The 26281-nt window shown below is 50.9% G+C and overlaps 1 protein-coding gene across 1 annotated transcript in view; it reads right to left on the reverse strand.

Annotated features, from left to right (window-relative positions):
• STK32C (serine/threonine kinase 32C) overlaps positions 1 to 25378 on the reverse strand; it is a 96782-nt gene extending 71404 nt beyond the window's left edge. The window contains exon 1 of the mRNA XM_055721173.1: positions 25038 to 25378. Coding sequence (XP_055577148.1) covers positions 25038 to 25122 — 85 coding nt within the window. The 5' untranslated portion in view covers positions 25123 to 25378. The remainder of the gene's footprint in view (positions 1 to 25037) is intronic.
• Positions 25379 to 26281: the final 903 nt, after the last annotated feature.

Raw genomic sequence — 26281 nt, forward strand, 5'->3', positions numbered from 1 at the left:
GTTTCTATGAATGCAATAATAATCATTTTAGGGAAAAGCATTAAGGTGGTAGATATACTTCTAGAGTGGTTTGTCTTTCTAGGTGGGGGGACCATGTCCAGCAACACTATTAATTGCAAATCAGGAGTCATTAGGGACTGCTGGTTACGTGGCCTCCCAACTCTGAAGGGAAACATGCTGACATGGTGAGACTGACCCAACACTACAGAAGACTTGAAGAGGTGAAGCAACATACATCTCATAATCAACGTAATCCAACAGCTTTGTCAGCATCCCCTCAAAAACAGTAAAAAAAAGGTTGTATAGAAAGAATGTGGTATGTAATAAATACTAAATAACTGAAAAAAAATTTAACAGATTACCAGTCAATGCAAGCACAAAAAAATGCCATAAATCTGCATCAGTGAATTACGCTCTCTACTACTGGGCTATCGGAATATGATTATTGGGGTTTCAAAACCAGGCAAGGTTTCTACTAAGCTAAGAGTTCTGCAAACACAGTAAGGGATTTAGTTTTGCACCGAAATAGCTGGGTTTCTGGTTAAGCAGGGTAGAAAACCCTCCCAAGTCAAGATGAAGCAAAATAAGAGGAAAGGGGCCAAGGCTATGAGCCAGCCCAGACCCAACGCGGGAGCGGCTGTTACGCCGCGTCTTCCTCGGCTGACAGGCCTGGCACAGCGCCACGCCGGCACGGCACTCCTGGAGAGATCGCTCTAGTCCCCCAGATAAAAAATGAAACTTTATTGGCATGCTGTGAAATTAATTAATGTTACCAAGAAATGCACTTTCTCAGCTGGTGATCCTGGCAAGCTCTACAGAAGGAGAAGCCAGGCTTTAAGCAGGCTTCCAGCTCGACAGATGAGTCTTCCACAGAGGTGATTTCCCAGGACAACAGAACATCGTCCAGAAGCCAGCGACTGTGCCGGCTGTGGACAAAGCACCCTCAGCAGCACTGCTCCCTGCACAGCATCCTGGGAAGCTTGTCCCATGGAGCCAGCTGTCCATGCCACTGGGAAGTCTCCTACAACGTTCAACCACTATTTCCCTTCTGTTTATTAAATCAGCTATTGCTCATTCTGCTCCCAATGGAGATGGAGAAAAAGGCATCCCCTTCCTCCCTCTGGCAACGTCCTCCTGCCCCACACCAAGGCTAAGACCCTCACCCAGACTGGCATGGTGTGCCTCCAGCCGCTCCCCAAGCAGCCGCAGTGTCAAGGCTTCACTGTCACTCAAGCCTCCACCAGTTCCAGGCACAAGTTCTTTTCCTGCAGAGCTGCTCTCCAACCAGTTTCTGCCAAATCACTCATCACCCTGCCACTGCTGTCATCAACGGAGACATGGCATCTGCATGAGCATCCCATCAGACTACCTGACACTTCACTCCATCTCTGGCATGCTGTATTCTTAGCAACTCTCCGTTCACTGATCCTTTAAATCATCTCATCTTTGACCTACTGCATCTTCCACAACTTACTTTCATTTTAGCCTCCAGTGCTGCTTCCCCTGAAATCAATCATAAAACTCTTAATACTTCCAGAGGGAAAGACGGGACGTTATCTCCGAACAACTTCTAGCCCTCTCTTGATTACATCTGATTGTGCTCTCCTTATACTCAATGCAAAATTAAAGTCCTCTGGCTACAAACTCCTCCTTTGCTTCTCAAAACTTTCTGTACCACCCATCTCTAACCACGCCATGAGGCAGAGACCCCTGTTCAGCACCCGAACCTCAGCCCAGCTGACTGCCACTGCAAGGCGGTTCAACGTGAGGCACGGTCAGCTGAGGGGACACCGTGGGGAACGAGCCCGACCCCCGCTGGGATCAGCCATCGCCTTCCCAGGCGAGCAGAGCCGCACACACAAGCCTGCCCGCCCGCAGCCCAGCCACACTGACGGCAGGGTGGCTCTACCCATCCTGCCCCGTTCTGCCCCATTCGATGCACCGCAGGTACGGGGAGGAGGGAGGTGCTGGGGTGGTGCCTCACCGGAGCAGGGCTGATGTGCAAGCAGGTGGCAGGGCCACCATGAGCCACGACGGCATGCGGAGCGGGCGGCACGTGCAGCTACACGTGAGCCCAGGCCAGCCCTCATCACACCGACACACGCTGGCAGCCCCGCTGTTTTGGGAACACAAAGTGCATGACTTCGTGGGATTTCTCAATTGTTAGCGTCCACTCCGTAAAGGAAAACATTGAACAGCTTTAAAAAACTCAGCTCTTCACGTGAACATCACAGGAGAGACACGGAAACATTCTCTCCTCTGTGAAGTGAACAGCTTAATAACACATAACAGATGGGCCACGTCTGGATCTCTCCATCACCATTTGGAATAACACGAGCAGTGTGGCTGCCCGTTGTCCCCACTCGAAGCGGGGGGTTGCTCATTCAGTAAGCAGAAAGTAAGTGGCTGTGGAAAAGCAGCAGATGACAGCACCTTCAACAGCCGTGGGGTGACTCTGGTAACAGCTCTGCAAGGGCCCCACACCAGTCATGCTCACGGAAATCAAAACGTGGTCCTGCAAGCCCTCCTGGAGCAAAGGCATCTTCTCCTGTGAGCAGTGCCACTGGAAGGAGTACGACTGCTCACCTAAGCCACTGCTCAAAGAAAGAGCCGCAAGGTCGGGAAGGCTGCTCTTCCTGTATGCATTTTGCTACGCAAACCCCACAACAGCTACAAAAATAAGCAATAATTAAATTGCAACCTAATCTGTTGCCTTTATGTATGATAAATTATGAATTACTGTATTATGGACACTCATTAAATTCAGATGGCTGCTAAATAAAATATATCAATATTCATCACTCCCCGATCCAATGCCCACGTAATTTAATAATAACAAGCTTGCATGACTTCAGCGAGGCCAGCAGCAGGCTGTACTTGGTGGATTCAGGTCCTGTTGGGAGTAGGCGTAGAAAGGAGTATAAATCTAAACGAGGGATGAGATGACTCAGACGAGACCGTTAGAATGAGGCAGACTATAAAAATACCCAAAAGACGTAAGGCAAATCCTAAAAACACTCTTTTGGTTCTAAACCAGCGAGGCTGGGCCGTTCCTTCTCACTTGTTGCCTACCCAGACTGCGCAGGGCCATGTGAGACAGACAGGGACGAGCCATGCAGCAGCTGGCAGGGACTCGAACCCGCTCGGGGGGCTCTTCATGCCAGCCCCCCACCACTGAGGGGCAGAGCCAGCACCATGGCTGTGCCCCCTCCCTCGGTTCTGCATCCCCCACATTGCCCTCACCTCACCCCTCCAGTGACGCAGCTTTTTTCAAGGCTGGCTGGAAAATGTCGGGCAATTTTCTGCGTGGTAGGGGAAGAACAGTGAACCCACCAAAAGCTCCGCTGCGCCGGGCCCCCCGAAAGCACCGGCTGATTCATCAGCTTCGTACCAGGCGGGGGAGAAGCCACGGCAGCTTGCTCTGCCGCTCAGACTTCTGCCAAAGCAAACGCGTGCAGAAAGCTAACACCAATGCTTTTCACTTTCCAAGTTAAATCCCTCCAAGGATAGACATTAATTTCTTTTAGGCTTCAGTTCTGGAGCAGAATAAGCTATTTTTATCTTACTATTTCAAAAGGAAAATTTTTGTTAGGAAACTGGAGATTTGCCTCTTTCAGAAATACGGATTTTCTCTCCATAATTGCCATTAAGTAATGGACACTCATTCAATTTAAGGCTCTCTCTAATTTGACAAGAATCTCTAGAAAGAATTTCTCCCTTGAACCACCTCTGTGAGAGATTTTCTGAGAAGCTGTAATTGAGGCGACCTTCCCCAGGAGCGCGGGAGTCCAGAGCGCCCTGGCCAAGAGCCCCAGGGGACAAGGGCTGCTCACCTCGCTGCCCCCGGGGGTATTTGAAATGTGGTCAGTGGGCTATTAAGCCCTTCTTAATCACCTCGGAGTCCCAAAGTGTTTTTCAGAAGGAAATTTACCTTGGCTTAATTAATCCTCATCTCTGTCCACAGCCCGACCGAGTGAGAGGAAAGGAAAAGTGTTGCCCGAGAGCTTTGAAAATCCTGTTCTTAATGAACACTGTGTTAAACGTGTGCTGCACATCTCAATGATACTTTGAAAGACGTGCACATTATAAGCGATTCCTTGTTAACTAATTATGAAATGCAAAGTCATTGCCAATTTACCATCGCAAGACAATGTTACAGCTGCTTTCACATTGACACAATAGGCTCAGACTTTAAAACAGATCCTTCAAAGGCAATAAGTGATTAGCAGGAAAATCAGATCCTTTTCATGGGAAGTGACAATTGAAGATACCCACTGTTTTGAACAGGGAACTCACTCCGAGACTTAAATATTGTATTCCTGTTATAATATCTGAAGCTGCTAACTCAAAATAAATGAAAAGACAGAAGTGATTTTCTCTCTTTCTTATTTTTCAGTTTCCTTAGCTCACTTCCCAAAGGTTCACCCAGTCACTCTCAGTGACGTCTCTGCACAGCATCTGCTTCTTCCCTGCACGCAGGCTGCAAAAAATGAACAGGAAAATACACACACTGGAAGTTCAGCTCCAGCCGACTTCGGTTTCAGTGACTAGGCTTCAGCGTGACAGTGTAGCTTTAATAACCATATCTCACATTAGCAGAACATCTTTGTTTATGCCAAACATACCACATAACATTCAGCAGTATACAAGGAAGAAGGATCATAATTAAATATGTACTGTAATTGTCAAAACAAACAAGCCACATTTATTTTGCTCATTTGCTGATATAGATTCACAGTGGAAACACAAAACTGAATGTGCTGGGTGGTGGATGGACGAATGGCAGCGGAGGGCAGCGAGGCTGGGCGATGAGCAGCGGCCTGACGCCAGGACACAGGGTGGCAGCAGGGGCAGGGGAACTGGCTGCCACTGCAGCTCGTGCAAGGCACAAGTTACATCTGAGGTGGAAGAGCCCCAGCATGGAGCTGCACGTGGTTAAAACCAGAAAATGTGGGGAGAACAACAGAGCACGCCACCCCACACCCTCGCTCGAGTCCCTGAAAGAGCTTTCCTCTTACTTGCTTTTTAATTAACTGCCAGTAATGAGCCTCACCCAAGCAGCCTCAGCAGAGTGCCTCTTAATGGTTTCTCGCTGCCCTCCAAATGCAGGGTGTTTTAATTACAGGCTGATCCTGGCCAAGCCAGCAGGTCTGTGCATCCCAGGGAACAGGGCCACCTCCACAGCAAGACACCGCGTCCTTTGCGTCCCTGCAGCCACTGCACGCACCACAAAGGAAAAGGAGTGTTTGTGCATGTCACCCTGCTCAGGGCACCCTGCTCCCCGTAACACCACCTAACGCAAGGCGAGCCACAAAGGCTGGACACAAACAGGTTGGATATGAGGAAAAATGTCTTCACTGACAGGGTGGTCAGGCATTGGAACAGGCTGCCCTGGGAAGCGGTAAAATCATCCCTGGGGGTATTTAATGTGGCGCTTAGGGACATGGGTTAGTGGTGGACTTGGCTGTCCTGGGTTAATGGTTGGACCTGATGATCTCAAAGGTCTTTTCCAACATCAATGATTCTATGAGTCTATGTCTGGTGGACAGCCGCCACACTGCACTGGGGAAAGAGCCTCGGTGTCAGAGGGACTAACAGAGAGCGATGAGTTTAAAAAACATTAAGTGATAAGTCTAAAAGAAACAGAAGCTCCAGATAGCAGAAGAACTAGGTACCTTTTTTCCCACTCCATCTACTTCTTCCCCCCGTTTATTTCCCAGTACACTGTCTGTATGCCCATGACAGTGCCCCTTCATGCTCCCAGTGCCGAGTACGGGGAGCACATGTCTTACACAGGGGCAAAGCCCAGCCTGGGAGGTCCGAGCCCAATTCAGCAGGTGCCTCCTGTGCAGTCTAATGGGTCACTTCTTCCTGGACCCCAGCTCATCAGTCAGACTGGTCATCTGCAACAGCCAGGCAGTCACACACCTACAGGGAGGGAAACTTTGTGACCCAAAGCGGCACCTGCGACCAAGGACAAACCGACACAGCCTACACAAGGGGCTCCTCCTGCAGAGCATCGCCTCAGGACAGAGCTGGTACCACCCAGGCAAACATTTCTGTGCGGTCAGAGCCAACACAGTAATTAAGAGCTCATCTAGCAGGTAGGTGTGTCCCCATATCCTGATGTATCAAACATCATGCTCTGAAGCACCTGCAGGACAGAATGTACGTATGTGGGACGTATTTGCCAATAGTGTAAAGGCTGTACTTGAGCTCAAAGCCTACCGAACGCTGCTGTATCAAGACCTACTTTTGCAATAAAACTTATGCAAAATTTGCAACATGTTAGCACACAACGAACTGGCGAGCACTTCCCAAAAAGGCTTAAAAAATAAACTTGGGGAATGCAGCTGCCACTTTTGTCAGACAAGGGAAATCTGATCTTGGATCTATCAGAAGAGCCCCAGTTGCAGTCCTGACAGGAGGTCCGTATGAGGAACACCAAAGTAAGACAAGTCAAGGGACATCTGAGGGCCACAGGAGATGTTGTCCAGATAGGATACACCCATAGCCTAGTGAGAATTACTTTTTTTTACTAATGTGCCAACATTTATGGCAACATTAAGTAATTTCTTACATTTAATGATTATTTTTGACTGCAGTTACATATCTGACCTTTTCCCTGTCCAGTGAGGTTTTTGCTGGCGGCTGAAAAGAGGCAAGATCACTCTGACAGTGCTGGTCATGACTCTGGGCAGTACAATGCCTGTATCCACATTTTGCCAGTGCTTGCAAATCGCTTACATGAGATCGACAATGGCCCGGACGCTACTGAAACCCCCAGAGTGGCTCCCCAAAGCCTAGAAGATGCTTTCAGCTCCCACCCTGCTCCCATTCCCGGTGCACCCTCCCCTCAGCACGTGGGCGCAGGGCATCACTGCCTTCTGCTGTGGAAAGGCAACAGCCCCACCAACCAGCTGCAGACTCCGTGTGCCCCTTCGTTCCCCTTTTGGTTTCTTTAAAAAAAATTGACAATGTCTGGATGTCACTTAAAATCAAGAGTTAATTGCACAGCACGCCGAGGAGTAATGTCTGCAGTGGAAAGAGCCATGTACGCAGATGACTTTTCAGGCTTGAGTAATTAAACAGAAGGAGAAGCAAACATTCAAGGAGCACCCAGCCAGACGGGTACGGCCACAAGTAGCCCGCTCACTGCATCACTCCCTGCTGCAAATGTCAATTTATTCTTGCTATTTTTCTTTATGCTCTGTGACATTAACAGAGTAAATTTAGAAACAACAGACTATTTCTTTATATAGCAACAGTCAACCTGTGGAAAGCAGTGCCCTGAGACTGCAGAACAGATTCTCCAGTCTTTTTTTTTTTAAGGGTTGTCAGGTCATATTACCACGAACAGGCTGACAAGCTAAGAGAGCAATAGGGACGCTCACACTTCTTTGTCAAGACATACACTGAAGGGCAGGAGATACTCCTGCCCGGCTGCACCCAGCTGCCTGGCTCCCCTCGATAGCTGCCAGTACGACCACATACGGAGACGGGGTGTTTGGATGGTTCGGATGTCTAATTCCAAGCAGGCACCATACAAAAAGTTAAGAAGTGATGCTATCTGGTTAAGAAAAATGAGAAAAAAACGTTTCAGTAGCTTTTTACGAGACGAGTTCTGATGGAGCTCTGCTAAATGGAGAGACAAAGCCCCGCTAACAGTGCTGAGCGGCACCAGTAGCCGAGCAGCGAGGAGCATGGGCAGAGATGGCACAGGGGGTGCTGCCTTCAAGCCCGGCACTTCCCCAGCACCAGGCACTGCCGCGGTGGGTCCATGACCAGACCTTCCAGTTGCTATGGAAATACAGATAATAATGAGCAGCAAGAGTAATCGTAGAGATGCACCAGTTGCTAACGCAACATCCAATGCACTTTATCATGCTGTAACAATATCCCAACTCCCGACGTGCAATCACACAAATGCATCTTAGAGACAGAGCCATTTTGGAGAAGGAAAAAAACCCCGATGCTTTGTACGAAAAGATCAGGGAAATGGCTTACAAGAATACTCAAATTAGACAGACCATCACTAATCTTAGTACCATATCACTTTGAAAGGCCCTGACACTGTATTTAGAAGATTTTAAACATTAATTAATAGGAAAATTAGCAATATTAATAATTAACAATGCTTTTCCAAGAAAGAGTGAGCCACATTAAATCCAGTAAACAGCAGGTAACTGAAGTCCTCAGACTTGGCATGTTTTTCCAGTGTACCTAAAGAAAGCAAAAAAAGCTGCTCAAAGCAGAAAAGAAAAGGAGCTACCTGCTTCTTGTTTAACTTCATGTTTTATGCAGAAACACACACTGAGGTATTGTGAAAAAATTATTAGGTTCACAGCAGCAAGTAGTATGTGATTGATCATATGCAGGCAGGAAAACTCACCCGTATTTTAGGGTAAACAGCCCCTACAGCCCTTTGTATGGTGGCAGTTGAACTGTCCCTGGAAGTCCTGAGCTATGTGCACACAAGAGCAGGCAAAGAGCAAAAAAATCCCTGGCTCCCTGCAGAGCATTCCAGGGCATCCCACTCCCACTCAGCGCTGGCAGAGCCCCTAGCCCCGTGCGCGGGCACATGGGTCTGCACCCCAGCCTCACAGCTGGAGCACAGCTCTTGGAGGCAGGCGAGCATCCTGCTCCATGTGGAGCACCCCCTGCTCCCCCGCTCCCCAGCCACCAGCCAGGGGCAGGTCTCTGCTCTCTCGCCCACCCGCACTGCCAGCTGGTGCCTGCAGAGCCTCCCCCGGAGGACCGCAGCCCACGAGCCCAAGGGTGCTCTCTCCACTCCTTTGTTGATATGCTTGCTTTCCACCAATTTCACCAAAACAGCATCTACGACTTCTACTTCCTCACATCTATTTAACCATAACTACTTCCCTACAGGAACTCTCTGTCTTTGCACAAGATGAGCTGTGAGGCAGAAATTGTTCCCCGTGAGGGCGGCGAGGCGCTGGCCCAGGCTGCCCAGAGCAGCTGTGGGTGCCCCATCCCTGGCAGTGCTCAAGGCCAGGCTGGATGGGGCTGGGAGCAGCCTGGGCTGGGGGGAGGGGGCCCTGCACACGGCAGGGCGTGGGACTGGGTGGTCTCTAAGGTCCCCTCCAACCCAAACCATTCTGTGATTCTGTGAATGCTCTCCAATTTCATTGTAGTCTTCCATGGCATTACCATAACACAGCTGCACCGGTGAAGCTGTATTGGTGGCTCTCCAGTCACCCTTCAGGTCTTTTGTCCAACACTCCCCCATTTTCCCACTCTTTATTACACTCCTGATGAGGGCATGGAGCATTCGGGTTGCAAGTGGGAACTTAAAAACAGCTGAGAACAAGACAGAATTCAGTATTAACATTTACTTTAAATTACAAGAGAGCCTTTAAGAGGTGTGACACTGAAAAAAATAGGGGGTTTCTGGGAACAACCTTCATTATTTTATTTAATATCATACATTCTATCATTTATTTTATTTTTCCTGATTATCATTGCTTTTATGAAAATAAATCCAGAAACGTTAGTTTCCTGTGAACTCAGTGTGTAACAGCCCTGAGACAAGAACTCTTTCTAACAATGAGCCTCCAAGAATATTTTCTACAATCAGCTGCCTCTGGCTTTTAATCAAAACAGGTTTTACTACTTGCCACACCAGCAAATTCACTGTGGGACGTGAAAGACAGTCTTGTTCCCCCTACTGTTTCATCGAGGCTGGTAATGACTATCAGAACACTGGGAAAATAAACCAAACAAACTGGTTCATGCACCGGCCAGATCAGTCTGTCGACTTTTCTATCACGGTAGTGAATCTATAGGGTTAAGAGCACAAACCACGTGGCTTTTACATGAAGGTAACCAGACGCTACCTCAGCAGCAGCTCAGTTAACAGATACTTCCATCATTGCTTATCATCTGTGGGTGCCTAAGAAGCATTTCAACTGCAAGAGCTGCAATGGGGGATACACTTAAAAATGAGGCTTCTTGCTTTTTAACACATATATACTGTAACTCTAGTACCGCTGCAGATACCACAATTACAGCATTTAAGGGTGGTCTCTGCTACAGCATTTCATTCCACTTGAGCACCATAAACCAAATGGCAAAGAAAGAGAAACATCATGAAAAAGAGCTGCAGTTGTCAGCTACATTCACCTCTTGCCAGCTGGATAGATTAGCACCATGGAAATACAGTTGATGTCTGGTTTGGGGTTGGCTTTTTTTTTTTTTTAACTTACACATATCAATGAATGTACTGGCATCAACCATGAATTCCCCCATGGCTCGGGAGCAGACCAGCAGTGCTCTGCTTCGCAGGACAGGTCAGCTCGGCACAGCACCCCGCGTGTCTGCCCTGTTCGGAGCACACACAGCTACGATGCCCTCACAGCACAGGGGTCCAAAGGAGCTCCCTCAACGGGCAGCTTTGAAAGAGAGTATGCACTGAACTACAAGAACGGAAAGCCTTTTCTTCTCCGACAGGCAGGCAATTATATATCTATTTAAAAAGCTAACAAGTCCTTTATTTACTTACATTGCGATGTGAGCAGTGTGTGATATCTGCATGTGTGTACATCGTACTTGGAGCTAATTTATACATTCCCAGTTGAGATAGCTTTCCCCACGACAGCCCTGTCAACACAGTGATGATGACTTGAAAACAAACTCTGGATTTTCTTCCCAAGAGCAGCCACCGGTGGGGTTTGCACCGTGTGCGTGGCTCCAGGGCACTATTTTAGGCGCACGGTCCTATCTTTGTCCCAGAGACTCGTAAGCAGCAAACACGCTCCCAAAATACCTTCCGCTGGGATCAATGGATGTGCCGCTCGTCAAAAGCTGCTGCAGCGTTTTAATGCCTGTGGAAACGCTGCTTCTCAACTCAACTGACCTGCACTTCCTCGACACATACAGCTGAAGAGGGAATACGCACCGAGGGCCAGCAGCACCAGTGGCTCACCAAGGTTTGGAAGGAGAGCAAACCACCCCAAGCAAGCTACCGCACCAGTGCTGCAACGCACCGGGCAGCAGCGCGCAGCACCGGGAGCCATCGGCTCCGAGGCTGGAGAGCCCCAACACCGAGGCAGGGCAAAGCGCACTGCTGAGGCTGGGAGGTTCAGCCTCCCTGCAGCTGCCGGCATCCCCACGTGCGGTTCTGTGTTCTGCCACCCATCCAGCTGGGCAAGGCGTTTCACACTGCTCTGGTGATAGAAGGGGCTCTATTTTGCAAATAAGGAAAAATTAGGACCAAGACAACATAAATGAGCGTCTGTTAGTCACACATGCTTGTGATGTAGAGAAATCTGGAAAGGGAAAGAAGAGCCACAAGAGATTCATGGATACTTGAAGATACGTCTGCTGGGGTAGGCTTGACCCCAAGCAGGAGCAGTTATCCCCTTTGGTGCTCCCTGAAGTCAACAACAAATCTGTTCTTTATGTTGGAGGTGTCAGAACAGATTTACTCAGTGGACGAGCCACACTGATGCATCCGAGTGTGCCAAACACTGTGGGGACTGAGCCTGCCCACCCGGTACCTGCAGGAGGACAGGCGGGATGACCATAACAGCGCAGGATCCATTTCAACTCCGCAACAAGAGAGGGGGCCCAAATTCACTGTGGGGATGTCAAACAGAATTATTCTCCAAGTTTAACTTCTCTGAGGAAAGCAGACACCCTATGTCAGTGATAAGAAATCTGGAACACGGATATGTACCAACTCACTCTGGAAAAAAAAATCTGCTAAAAGACTTTGAACACAAGAAAGAGGGAAGCCTTGCCTCTCGCAGCAGCACGCAGCAAGGGCATCACCCTCCCCTCCAGCTGCCACAGGCACCACTGCAGGTGCAGCCCTCGCCCCGGTACAAACTGCAGTACCGGTGCACGCATGGGGAGCAGAGGTGACCCTCGGGAGAGCCCCGCTCCCTGCATGCCACAGCAAGGCACGGCACCTCGAGGCGCTGGCACCCCAGCACGGATGGCTCGCGGGGCACGATCACACCCCCAGGGCACCGCATTCACACAGCGTCGCCACCACCACCGCCCACCCCCACGGGCACCAGGCCGCCATCTGCCTGGCTCCCCCCCTGGGAATAAATCCCCGTGCAGCCTCAGTGAGAGTCAGAGCGGAGCCAGCGATGGAAAATTCCGGATTCGCTGCAGGTGGGAGGAGGAGGGCAGAGGCCTCCCAGAGGGGGGGAGGCGGGGGTGCCTTCGGAGGTGCCAAGCTCAGTGCACGGAACAATGCAAACCAAGGCCAGAGGAAACACTGCCTAAAATTATTTCCAAAGTAGTACTGATGGGCAATCAGCAAGCGAATTGTTTATTGAAGTTACTCAACATTTTGATAAACTGAAGCCATTTGTTCTGGTTTTAAAAAAAACTGTTATTTTTTAAATAATTTCATACATAGATCTTTATATCAGAAAGCCATGTAGAAAAATATACAACATGCTGAAAATATTCATTAATCAGTCCCTAAGTTCACCTCGTTGCAGCTGTGCTTGTTTTGACGCCTGCTTGCCATTTCCCTGCTGTGGCATTTAACATGCAATAAAAACCAACTGAACAAAACCAGCAGTGACTGTAAGTGCCCCCAGCACCCTGTTCCGCACGTGCTGTACCACACAGCTTTTATGCTGTCACTGGGTTTTAAGGTGTTATCAAGGGACTATCACAAAACCCTGACACAGAATCATGGACTGGAAGGGACCTTGAAGCCCACCCAGTCCCACCCCGTGCCCCGGGCAGGGCCCCCTCCCCCCAGCCCAGGCTGCTCCCAGCCCCATCCAGCCTGGCCTTGAGCACTGCCAGGGATGGGGCACCCACAGCTGCTCTGGGCAGCCTGGGCCAGCGCCTCGCCGCCCTCACGGGGAACAATTTCTGCCTCACAGCTCATCTGCATCTCCCCTCTCTCAGCTTAAGGCCATTCCCCCTTGGCCTGTCACCACGTGCCCACGTACAAAGCCCCTCTCCAGCTTCTTGCCGGCCCCTGTAGGTGCTGGGAGCTGCTCTAAGGTCTCCCCGGAGCCTTCTCCTCCCCAGGCTGAGCAGCCCCAGCTCTCCCAGCCCGGCTCCATAGCAGAGGGGCTCCAGCCCCCTGACCATCTTCGTGGCCTCCTCTGGGCTCGCTCCAACAGGTCCACATGTTGGTGTCCTAGCAGTAGCTGACAACGTAAGGCAGCTTCCAGATTGCCAGTGGGTCTAACTCCTGTGTTAGCTGCAGCTGGAAGATGGAGAGCTGTGGCCAGCTGGGATGTCTGAGCAAAGCAGCATGGTACCACCATCAGCACCCCAACATGAGCATCTCTTTGCCCATCAGCTCTGCCCAGACACCTGCCTGTATCTTCTGTGCAGCTAAGCCTAAACCTCGGGGACTCCTGAGCTACTCCAAAAATCCCAGTACGAAGCTGACAGGCAGCACCTGTGTTGGGAGGGGTAAGCCAAGCAACTCACATACCGGGGAGAGAAAGCCCAAGTTGCTGCCTGCTCACCAGCTCCCTGTTGTTCCCACCACATGCTGCTTTATCTGCATCTCTTCCCACAACATGGGTTCATTTCTTGAACAGGCATCATTTGCCATTTGGGGAACTCAAAGCATTGTGCTGAGCTCATAGCAACAGCTCAAACCCACGCTGACTTTCCTGGTAGTGTTTATTACTGGTTAAAGGTGCAACGATGTATGAAAGTAAATGAAAACATGTCAAGGTCAGACCCAGGAGGTGCTAGAGTCGCTGAGCTCTGGACACCATCAGAATGACTGGCCAGTCTGCCCACACAGGGATGATGGGGAAGCTCCAGCCCTTATGGAGGCACAGGACCAGCACTAGCTGGTGAGGTTACCATCTCATCCCTGAAGGTCCTGCCAAGCTGCTTTCTGTGCTGGAGGAATCGATGGCAGTTCAGTTTTGAGCAAATCTAGAATCAGGCTTGAATATGAAATTATTGGGACTACTTGAATGTGTATGAATTATTCATCTGATTACCACATGTGGCACGGAGCCTTTAAAGTGCAAATCATTTGCGACCAAGCTTTAGCCTTATTTTCTGTGAAGCATAAAGCACATTTTCCAACAGTGCAAACAACCCATCTAATGTCTACCGTTTCCTGTGTTTCCTACTTTCTGGTCTTGCCTGCCCGTTTCCATTAAGACTGGGGAACCAGTAAAATATCAAGTGAATGTGCAGTGTATGGCTTTCCAGTGGATTATATGACATTTGTTTTACAAGGTAGTTTAGCATGCTACATACCACAGTTTAAAATTCGCAAGAGATGTAATATCCTTCTGACAGCAAAGACGCAGTTGGCACAGCCCAGCCATACCACCATGGACGCACAGCTGCACCACAGCTGGCACAGCCCAGCCATACCACTGTAGACGCACAGCCGTACCACAGCCGGCACAGCCCAGCCGCACCACCATGGACGCACAGCCGCACCACAGGACGCACAGACCTGAGTGCGCTCAGGCAGGTTTTGTTTCTCACAGCAGTGGCCTGTGGGTGTCTGCAGCGTGCACTGATAGGGAACGTCACACCTTGGCAGCACACTTGCCATCCAGTGCTTTAGAAGTGTTTTTTCTAGATCTGAAATAGCACAGAAATAGTAGTAGCAATAAAAAGCTATTTGTGAGATAAAGAAAACGTGTTTCACACAACATCACAACTCCTGAGCTGTGTACACGTACTGTGCTGCTACACATGCGGTCCGTGGAAAACAGATTTGGAAGGATTTTGACTGCCCCTGATGGTCTTGCATGATTAACTGACACTTAATGCAGGGGACTTTCCAACTGTATAATTGATTCCATTTTTTTAATAATTGTAATTAGCATTCATTGCAGCCCGCACCTCCACATGTGTTTCACCTAATCCTCGCAGAGAACTGCTTGCTCAGAGGAGGAACCTGAGCTTCAGCCCCAGCCCTTCCAAGCCCCTTCTTTCTGACCTTTGTCAGTATACTCAGGCACTAGAATTAAAAACACACACAGAAATTCTTCAAGTGACCATAAAAGGGGGCATAAGTAAGTACTTATCCACATGCCCTTATACTGAATATCCTGCCTATACACCAATAACATTAAATGCCAATGCTAGGCATTTAATAATAAAGCAGCAAGTCTTGGCTGCTAAGTTCCTAAATACTGCAATAGTTCCTTTCCAATGTAAGTTTCTTCCCAGTTACCACTGAGTTTCCCTGTTCTCTTCCTTTTTCCCTCCACCAGTATCAGAAATTATATATATGATGGCCTTTTGTTCCCACCAGGTATAACCCCTCTAAACGCACAGGATGTAAATCATACACCAGTGTTTTAAGCAGTGATGTCAACTTTTTGTTTGGGTTCTTTCTTTGGTTGTTTGTTGGAAGGTGGGGAGCATTTTTTTGGTCGGGGAGTTAACCTGAAAGGAATAAAGAAAGAAGGAAATATTTTTTTCTGAGCAAAGGCAGCTGTGTTTTCCCTGGTACAGACGGCACAGAGATGGGAGTCCCAGAGCAATGCACCTGTACCTACAGTGCCACGCTGTCACAGTTGCGCTCTCACCCACACCACTCTGCTTCAGAGCTACTCCATCCGCTTTCTCCAGTGCTCCAACCTGCTGCAACCAGCATATTACCCATATAAATATAAAAGATCACTTATACCTTTAGACAGTTAGGCTGTAATACAAAAGCCTTGGACAATAAGGTGACTTTCTGTGTTGGAAAAGCCTTTTGCAGGTTAACCCGAAAGCTGCTCTGAGCACCATCCACCACAGAAGCCCACCAGCTCTCTGCTGGTGCCACTGAACCAAATAAGTGTATTTTTTGGAATAATAAATGAAAATTATCAGCTTTCAGAACAGTCAGCTGAGCTGTAAATACATTACATTGCTGTGTAATTTAATTACACAGCACGGCTAACCACCATTGGGGTTTGGTGCGCAGTCAAACCACCAAGCCGCCAAATTCAGAACACCATTCAGCACCTGCACTCCTTTGCTAGTCCCAGCACTGGAAAAGACCCTGAACAACAGACTAGATGTAAATTAGCACATCAACATTCACACACTGTCGTCATTGCTTAGCAGTATTCAGAGCCGTCTGTTCACACACACCTAAATGCTTTTAATGTTCCATAACTGTCACCTGAAGTAATTTAATTCCTAAAGAAAAGCAAGAGAGGGAAAGAGGACACCGACATTTATCTTTTACTGTTAGGAGAAGCTAAGCCACTCATGAGCTATCGCAGCTCTCTTTACTTCAGGGAAGAAATGCCAAACCAGCCATGGTCGCTCTCCCCAGTGCACACCTATCTACACACGAGCACACTCAGCATCTTGGATTTACACACCCTCCGGCATCCCTCTGTCACTGCCACCACACTCCACGTTACTTCTCTGCAACGTCACACAACAGGAAGTTATTATCCATGACTGATGTAGGTGCCTCATTACGGGATCTGAGGACAAGGTGGTAGAAACCACACATTAACAAAACCCACAGCTGTGAAACACTTCACAGACCATTGAATGACACTGTGTTTGAAGCTGTGGCTGGAGAGCAGGTCCATGGAAAAGAACAGGAAAAGTCATACCTGCTTCTGCATTTCTCAGGCTGACTGCGAACAAGAGGCTCAGTGATGTCCCCTGCCAGAGCACGCCCAGATGGGCCACACTCACGGGGACTTGGTCGTGGCCACAGTGAGCAGAAAGCCCGTCCTGACTGGGGAGAAAGCGAGCATCACTCAATTTCAGGCATTCCCACACAAAATAAACTGATATTTAAAAGGAAACCCACGTTATCGCCCAAGCTGTGTGAACTGGTGAGCACACACCACACCACACATGCCTCCTCTGGCCAATGCGCTGCACGGTGACCCCCCAGCCCAACCAGCTGTCGGCACTTCAACCAGCTTACCACTTCAGAACCCAAGTTCCACATAATAGAAGTACCAAACTGCAAAAAGATAAACTGTTTTCATTTCTGGGGAGGTTTAACTTGTCAAGTGACACACGCTGACATGTTGCCAGCCACAGCACGAGATGGCCTTGTGAGTGCCTTCACAGCCAGGCACTGACGGTGCAAGCTCTCCTGGCCGGCAGCTGCTGGCGCTGGCGTCTACAAGCGAGCTGGCACCATCAGCTCCATTTCCTTGGACCTGTACCCTTGGAAAGCACAGCTGCAGGCATCACTGGGAATGCCAGCAGAGCTGGGAAGGTCACCACGCCAGCACCAGGAACGTGGTCAGTGAGGTGTTTAGACCCCTAGCAGCGTGCTCCTGCGTGCTTTTCTGAATTCACAGAAAGCCCATTTCAAGTCGATTGTGAAGACTGTAGCCTTTACAGAACAGACCAAGTATTAATTTGGTCAAACATTTTACTTGAACTGTACTTCCAGTAACTTTGTTCTTGATTGCCCTTTTCCCTCCCTATCGCTCAAGCATCCCATGAATTGCTGTGGGGTTTCTTAATATTTTCTTACTTTGGCTTCATGCAAACAGCCTCAGCTGCCCTCAGGGTTTGTTTCACCCCCATCTCCTCTCTTTAAACCTCCCATAGACACATGAGTCCCCAAGGCCTTGCAGGACCTTTCCTCCCTCACCTCCAGAAGGTGTTTGGGCTATTCCTACAGAAGGGTGGATGTGAAATCCCCATCCAGCGCTGCTCGGCACCAAGGGGCAGGCCATTGCGTGTGGGTCCTGTGGGACAGAGCATCCCCCTCTGGCTACGTGCCCGATGAGCCAGACTCAAATGCATGGGGGCTGGGGAGCAGCGGGGAGGAGGAGGAGGGTTTGACCAACCTGGCATCAAGAGCCCACATCTCCCCAGAGCAAACGAGCGCTCAGAGGGAGCCGGCTCTGTGCAGAGCTGCTGCAGCCCTCACCTCCCTCCTGCCTCCCGGCAGCACCGTCCCACGCTGCCGGACCTGGGAGGGTCGGCTGGGAGCTGGTGCCTCTGCAGGCAGAGAGCTGGCAGAAACCTGGCAGGCTCAGCACGGATCAGTCCCTCACAGGGACCTCCTGAAGGGTGCAGTGACCCCAGCGGTGCTCAAACGCCCACCCCTTGGGACCCCCCCCACCTGAGGGCATCACCAGTGCCTGCGCAGCCTGTCCCTGCAGAGGACCCTGCAGCCCCACTCCCCAAAGCGGAATGGCCACCTGGATGCTGGACTCAGATTCGGAGAAACAACATTTGTCAGTGTCGTGGTCTAACCAGGACACTTGGCCAGGTCTACTATGTGTGCTGGACCTCCACAAAATGCAAAAGCAGGAAAACTTGCACCACGCAGACCCTATTGCTGGGCTGGCAGCAGGCATCGCCTCCACACGCATGCCGGGCATACCTACAGGACAGATGATGAGTGGGAAGGGGCCAAGCAAGGAGAGGGCAGAGCAGCATGAGCATACCCAGCCCCGCACAGCGCGGACCCCATCTGCACCCCTGCTAACCGTGAACCTGTAACATAGGAAACAGCAAAGGAAACGTGAAAACACTGCAAGGATTTGAAAAAACAAGATAGATAACAAAATGCTGGGAATATGAAATGTCCAGTGGTCATGCATACTCCATCCTCTCTACAAAATGCAGATCAGTTTTGTAAATAGCTGTAAATCAGAAGATTTAAATACCTGTTCTTAAGCCAGTGCGAGTGAAAGATAAAGCACGGTCTTAGGTGAGCAACAGCAATGGTTCTCCATAACTGCAGCTTTCACTGTTCAAAGGGAGACATTTTTTCCCTTGTCATCAGTGGAATCCAGAACGGTTTTTCTTCAGATTTCTTTCAGCGCTACTGAGAACAGACCACGGCCTTCAGTGTAGAGAGTGACAGCAACGTTATTAATTATTTCTGAAGGAGAAAGCAAGCCAGTAACCCAAACGTTGCACATATCACCATATGCTTTCATGACTTGCAGTTGCTGAGTTCTCTGGATTTACCTTACTTCTGCATTACATGCCACATTGAAAAGCTTCACGTGCGGAGAAGTTTTCAATCCTGAGACTGAAGAAGGAGCATCGGCTGTGCTGGGGAGGCGGGGGGCAGTGAGCATGTGCCAAGCGCTTGTCTCTGGGCAAAGCACACAAAAAGCCACAGATCCGGGGGAAGCAAGAATTAAAGCAAAAACAAAGCACCGCTGACAATACTAAACACAGCTTTTCTGACACCTCCTTGTAATTCCCACTCCCTCCTCCCCCCGTTAACTTATTAAGCTACCACTTCGATAATACATAAAGGCTTTTTTCTCTTGTTTTTAAATAACAGGGAAAGGCATCTGTGCTCTCAACCCACAGCCACCCAAGAGTCAGGCTATGAAAAAAGTTTGCCTTGCAATCTGATCAGTGATTACTTCAGTAAGTAATTTGCACAGCACAGAAGGTTAAAACATCTGTATCTGATCCTAAATAAACAGTATTTGGGATCCTGTAACTGGCTTACTGGGCAGGGCAGCCCCAGCCCCCAGGGACCAGGGGACCCAGTCAGGCCACGGTGGCCACCCCGCAGAAGAGCAGCACCTGGTTTATGACACATCACCTTCGGAGAGGGAGAAAAACTTTTCCTGGTCCCTGGCTGGGACTGTCCTGTCTCCCAGGGCCCGTTTCCTGGCAGCGCAGTGGGATGCCCCCAGACCTGGGGCAGACCTGGCAGGAGGCGTTTGGGCTGCCGCAGAGATAAGAGACACGTGATGGGGTCAGGCTTTGCTCCCCATCCTCTCCACATCTCTGTCACTCCAACACCTCCAACAGCCTGGCAGCACGCCCTTGTTTCCCCAAAGGTCCCGACCCCTGGAACAAACAATTACAGGGAAGAATCCCGATAGGAAAAATTAAAGCTTGGCACTGTGGGGAATGCTGGACATCTCACTCCCATTGGATGGGAAAATAGGAAGTAAAAGGAGGAATGTAAACAGCTTGCCAATCTGCGACAACTGAACTCTTGACTTCAAAGGGATGCAAGCTGACGATGGCACATGGGTCTGAGCATCCTTCCCGAAGCCGCAGCTGGTGGCACCCAGCACCCAGAGCACCCAACCAGTGCAGGCGCAGCAGGAGGTGGCTGCAGGGTGATGGGTCAGAGCAAGAGGCAGGTTTGGCACCAACACACAGGGCTCATTCTCTGTACATCAAACAGCTCCGCAGACGAAGTGCTCCAGTTTTCGCTCACCAGATCAGCAGGGTGAGGCAGGAGGGATGCACACTCTGGTGTGTGTAACCCTACAGCCTGCCAACACATGGTTTGAAATTAAAATGGGGGTTATTTTAAGCACGATCCCCCAGGTTCTGCAGCTTCTTGCCCGTTTCCATGGGGACGGGCGCTGTGCCGCGCAGCTGCCGAGGCCGCCAGCCTCCCGTGGTCCCGCGAGGATGAGGCTGGTGGGGAGGCAGAGTGGGACCGTCCCTCCAGTGCTATTCGGGCTTCAGGAGCCCCCAGGGCCCAGCACATCCCTACAGCTGGAGCTCTTCAGCAAACTGCACAGCTAGGAAAGCAGCATCGAGACGTGTAACAGTTTTCCTGTTTCACCACAGACACACATTTTTACAGAACAGCATTTCTCAGCCTGGAAACTTGCAGCGGGCATTTGCAGAGCAGCTCTTTTTTAAGTTTTAGACCCACATCTGCCAACACGGGGAGATCGACCACCACAGGCAGGGCCGCACACGGGGTGGTGCCCACAGTCACAGGGCCAGCCTGGAGCAGCAGCCTGGCCCCAGTGAGGAGGGGGCATGCACCCCCCCGCAGCCCCCCAGAGGGGCTTCTCTCCTCCCCGGCACCCCTCACCCTGCCAGGCCGCGGCCGGCCGCCCTCACCGCTGGGTCCGTTTGCTCCCAAACTCCAGCCTCCTCCCAGCACCAGCCGCGCCACAGCACTTCAGAGACCATTCCCTGAGAGGGGAAACCAACCCAGCCATGGCGCTGCCCCTGCCCCAACCCCACACACCTCTGCGCCAGGCTGCCTCGCTGGCCAAACCCTGGGCTGCAAAACCGGGAACCTGGTTTAAAAAGTTGATTTTGATGCAAGTAGGATAAACCCAGCAGCCTGCACTTGACCCCCTTAGAAAAAGCCATCTGCACACTGGCAGAGAGTCAAATAAGGGAGTGGTAAAGAAGTGATCGAGAGACAATACTAATCACGGTGAAAGTAACTGGGCTGCAGCATTAGAACCTTGTAAATCAGCTGGAAATCCAATTCAGTGCCAGGAAACAGGCAGAAAGCCCTCAGACCACTCACCTCGGTGTAAGCGAAGGAAGGAACAGCTCAGCAGAAAGCAGCAGATGGCTTTACATATTCTCATGTATATTTACATACACTTTTTTAGTAAGCCACTTCGATTCAGGAGAAGCCACAACCAAAACGCACTCTTGAAATTCCTCTGTAGATATAACTGCACATACAGATGCATCATGCTGTGTTTTCCCCCCTCTCTCACATAACACAACTGTGGGCACCACTAATAGCACCAAGTGTAAGCGTGCCTTGTATTTCCTATTACTCAGCCTTGTTTCCCAAGTGCCAGCAATGCTGCTAAAAGGTTTTTTTAAAATATTTGGGTTGAAACATTCCTGTTGGCTTCATAATGACAGGTTTTCACCACTTAGTATAAAAACTAAAGTATATTAAAAAAAAAGTATAAAATCAATTTCAAAAAAGAAAAAAGGATTGGGGTGTCAATAAAACTTGTTTGGCCATTTCCTAGAAAAACAACACAAAAACCTTTCTGCCCACATGAAAAACAAACCCTGCAACTGCCATGCTGAGACCTTCCAGCACTCTGTGCCCTGCTGCGGAGAGCCGATAGTCCACAACCGGCAGCCAGGCAGCCGGCACCCGGACAGGGCTTTCGTCTGTGCTGGCAAATTCACTGACCAAGTAAGAAGCTTTTAAAAGGTGCTTACAGGTATAAATAAGAAACCCTAAAAGGCCTCTACAGACAAAGGCCTGTTTTTCCTGATGGAAGACAGCATGCTGTGATAATGCTAAACCTACAAGCCCACTACAATTCACCTTGGCTTACTGAGGCCACCTTACTCCAGCACGCTGTAACTCTGAGCGCTCAACCTTGCAAGCCCTTCTACTCTATTACTTTATCTTCTTCTTCCCATCCTTTTTACATCTTTCTTCCCTTACTTTTTTTTTTTCTTTCCCGCCCATTCATTAACCTTCTCTGTTCAGAAACAGGGTACAAAGTACCTCACCAAAAGGCATCACCTCGAGTTCACACCCAGCCAATGCCTATGCAGCAGCTGCTGAACACGCCAAGGTTTCTGTGTAAACGGAACCAGCTGGAGCCAATGCTCACAAGCCAAGGGGAACCACTCTCTCACGTACCAGGGCTGTCTGGAAGCACACACAAAACACGCAGACCCTATCCTTTCAGAGTCAGCTTTTCCTATTAGTTGAATCCCAGCTCCAAAATGATCAGAAATATTTCAAAGGTTGTATGAGGAAACACGAAACAGCTCGGTGCACACACTGCAGCCAAGCACAGCACCAAAAGGGTGTCAGAGGAAGGCAGGTCCCCCCACTGCAGCTCAGACACAAAGGACCAGTGACAACTGGCCTGCACCCGGCTTCACACTCGAGAAGGTACCTGAACCAGGGGGAAAATGGAGGCCCCATGAAGGGAAGCAAGGAGGGCGCAGGATAGGTGTTCCTCAGGCACGACTCTCCAAAGCACAGCTCCACGCCGCCTGCCCCTGGATGGACAGCAAGCCAGTGCTGCGCACAGGCTGCACCAGTACTGACCCGCTCCGGGCTCCATCCCTGCCGAAGCAATGAGTTCAGTCCCAGCATTAACAAAAAAAAGATGCTGAAAGAAAGAGAGGGTTGAGAGAAGATCCACAGGACAGACTCAGGAATATGAAGTTTACCCTCAGAGTCATGGACTCAGAGAGCTCAATCCACACATCACACCGACACAGATGTTGGGTGGCCGTGGTCCCAGCCTGCTGCTGTGCCGAGAGAGGGGTGTGGCAACAGAAACTCCTCCGGTTAATCGAGGTGAGATCCAGCAGCAGGATGCTGGGGTTCAACAAACGCAGACTGGAGAAAAAAGACGATTTCTAACTGTGAGGTTAACTGCAGATAATCCTCCAGGGCAGGGTGTTTTACACCAAGAGCAAGGACATTTACTGCCCACCCCTAGGAAACCCACCATGCTCTGGCTTTGCCATGCCACTTTGACCTGAGGCAGTGATTCAGTAAAGTCTTGAAACCAGCGCCAATGAAGTCTGGCAAGAGGACTGTAAGGGTTTTCTTGACTCAAAAATCATTTACACATTTGGAATTTGATTTATCTCAGGGTAAATACTGAGCCTTGTGTTACTACTCACTAGGATAAATGGTAACCTTCTATTTACATACACTCAGTCATAATTAAAAGGGATTAACCATTGGATTTAGACAGTCAGGCTCATTCTTGTATATCCATCACAGGGAACGACCTATGGCTAAAATTTCATATACTAACCCATCTTTTCACTTTTTTTTTTCTTTTTAAATTTATTTCACTTTAAATTGTCATCACTAGTAAGTCTTCCACATTGTCACACACAAAACCAAAGTATTAACTGGCTTCTTTATGTAAGAAAGTTATTGGAATGTCTTAAAGAGATCTCCATAGCAACCATGCCGTGCCAGTAAATATGAGTTCACCAGAACAACATTGTAATTGCTCTGAGCACACACTAATAAGCCATGATGAAAAAGTAGGCAATATTAAGAAAGTAATGTCCTAATAAGTCTCCACTATTGCAAAAGTGCTGCTTGAAAATACCATATGAGATGTTATCAGGGTTTTGGCAATGATCATTCACCTGCAAAGCTCAGTTTCCCTATATTGGCTGTATACAGGCTCAGGTCAGAATGAAATGCTTTCTGAATTATGTAGCAAAGCTGTTCCTGCTGACCCAACATATCCAAGAGGAAATGAGTTTTCCACTCTGAGCACAAAATTCTGGTAAATCCCACCAGAGCTGCACACACCCGGCAGGCACATCGACCCCAGCTCACACACACCGTCAGCATGGAGGGCCGGGGCGGGGGTTGGATGGGTTTTGCAGTTCCTTCCAACAGCAATGTCAATGTGCATTTCAGTCACACCACAGCACACGCCTCGGGCAGCGAGCTGGCATTCAAACAGATGTTTTCTCTACAGTTCCGTAATAAGAGATGCAAGAGTTAACAATTTAATGTTATACTCCAAATTGCTAATGACACTTGGTGATATCAACTAGCTACTTCTCCTGTAAAAGTTTACGTGATGTAACACGCCTTTCGCTGTCAGAAGCGGCACAGTCTCGGGTCTGACCACCCTCACCGAGGGGATGCCAGCAGACCCAGCACGCACGTAAACCTGAAGACTCGAATTAACATACATATCTAACTCCAAGTTTATCAAGTGCAAAATTCCAGCACCCCAAGCACCTGGGGAATTTTGCCAGCGCTTGGTTGGTGTCCTAGAGCCAATGCAGTGTTTTGTATGTCAGGATTGCTCCCAGCCACCCACCACCCTGTCTGCCGGCCTGACGCCTCTCCAGAGTTGTCCCCCACCATCAGTCAAAGTTTCCTTCCTTTGGTCCTCTGAAATTTCGCCCTGCATCCGAGATGTCTAATGCATCTGTGGTATGCATGTATGGTGCATTTATACAACAAACTTGTGTTTTGGGAAACAAACCCCAAAGCAGCCTTTCGGCAATGACAAGTCGCTAAGTTTGATGGACGGCTGCACTTGATCTTGGTTTGTTAAAGCCAGAGATTACCCTGCAGATTGAAACTTCACTGCTACACTGGCGCCTCACTGCCCGCTTCTCAATTATCTGTTACCATACCAACCACCGCCCCGTTTCTGTGGGCTGACCCTGCGCCCCGCAGGGAGGCCACACCGGACCGGCACACGCGCCCCCGGGGCGGGGGGCCGACACCCCCCCACCCTCCGGGCCCGCACCGCGCAGCCCCGGCACGGGACGCGCTGCACCGAGCAGAGTGGGGCTCTACAGATGTGAGGATGGGCACCCCGTGGCTGGGCCACCCGGGGCAGGGTTGGGCACCCCCGGGGCAGGGTATCCCGGCCCGCACTCACCGTCCTCCCGCTCGTCGAAGACGGGTCTCTTGGAGGAGGAGGCGCTCGCTCCCATCCTCTTCTTCCACTTGCCCCAGTGAAACATCGGGGCGAGGCGGATGGCATGCCCTGCGCGCCGCTCCCCGCCGCTCCGGCGGCTCCCCCGGGCGGGACCAGCCGCCGCCGCCGCCGCCCTCACCCGCCCCGCGCCCCGCCGCCGACCGCCCGCATGGCAGAGCCCGGCGCCGCCGCCTGCCGTCCGCCTGCCCGCGGCGGCTGCCACAGCGCGGCGCGGCGGGGCCGAGCCGGGCCGGGCCGAGCCGAGCCGGGCCGGGCGGAGCGGAGCAGCGGGAGCCGGGCGGCCGCAGCGCCGGGAGGCGGGAGCGGGAGCGGCGGCGGGGCGGGCCGGGCCGCCCCCAGCGCAGCGCCCCCGGTGGCAGCGGGAGGGCGGCAGCGGCGCCCGCAGGTGCGGAGGGGCCGGGGCGCGGGACCCCCGCCCCCTCCCGCCGCGGCCCCGCCCGCCCTGGCGCCCGGCCGGCGGGTCACGGAGTTGTCCCGCCGCCGGTGCACAGGGCTGTGCGGGGCCGCGCCGCGGAGCTCCCCGCCGTGCGGTGCCGTGCCGTGCCGCGCCGCGCCGCGCCGCGCCGCGCCGCCCCGGCCCGCCCCGCCCCGAGCCCGAGCTGCCCGCGTCCCTGCCGCCGGCCCGGCCCGGGGACGCTCCGCTCCGCCCCGCCGCCCCGGCTCGCCCGGGGCATCCCCGCTGCCGCAGCCATCTCGCACGCGCCGGTGATTTTAAACTGGTCATGAACTGGTAGTGAACTGGTAATGAACGCCGCGGCCGATGTGGCAGGCGCTCAGGTGCTGTTACGGCCGAGCCCTGACCGGCACTGGGAAAGCACAGATCGTTCGTCTTGTGTGAGTCACTAGGACTCGCCGCCGCGTCTTAACCTCGCTAACGTGAAGGCAGCCACATTGGTTTTTATTCAACTATTGTAACAAAGTAAGGACTTGATTTCAGTTGGTGGGTAGCTTGGGCAGGCAATGTTTTTCCTGCACAGAGATTGCGCAGCGTTTCAGAACCGGCCCCACCATGGAGAGCCTTATTCACCGTGTCAGGGGATGTTACATGGGATGTTCCGAGGCAGAGAAGACAACCAAGCGTCAGGCTGGTGGTTGGGCCTGAGCAATGGCCGCGCTGGCGGCCTCACACAGAGGCACCGCGAGGAGGAGGGAAGGCCCCGAACGAGATGCTCCACTGCCTCCCA

The sequence above is a fragment of the Falco cherrug genome, chromosome 9 (assembly GCF_023634085.1).
Source record: "Falco cherrug isolate bFalChe1 chromosome 9, bFalChe1.pri, whole genome shotgun sequence".
NCBI classification, from domain to species: Eukaryota; Metazoa; Chordata; class Aves; order Falconiformes; family Falconidae; genus Falco; species Falco cherrug.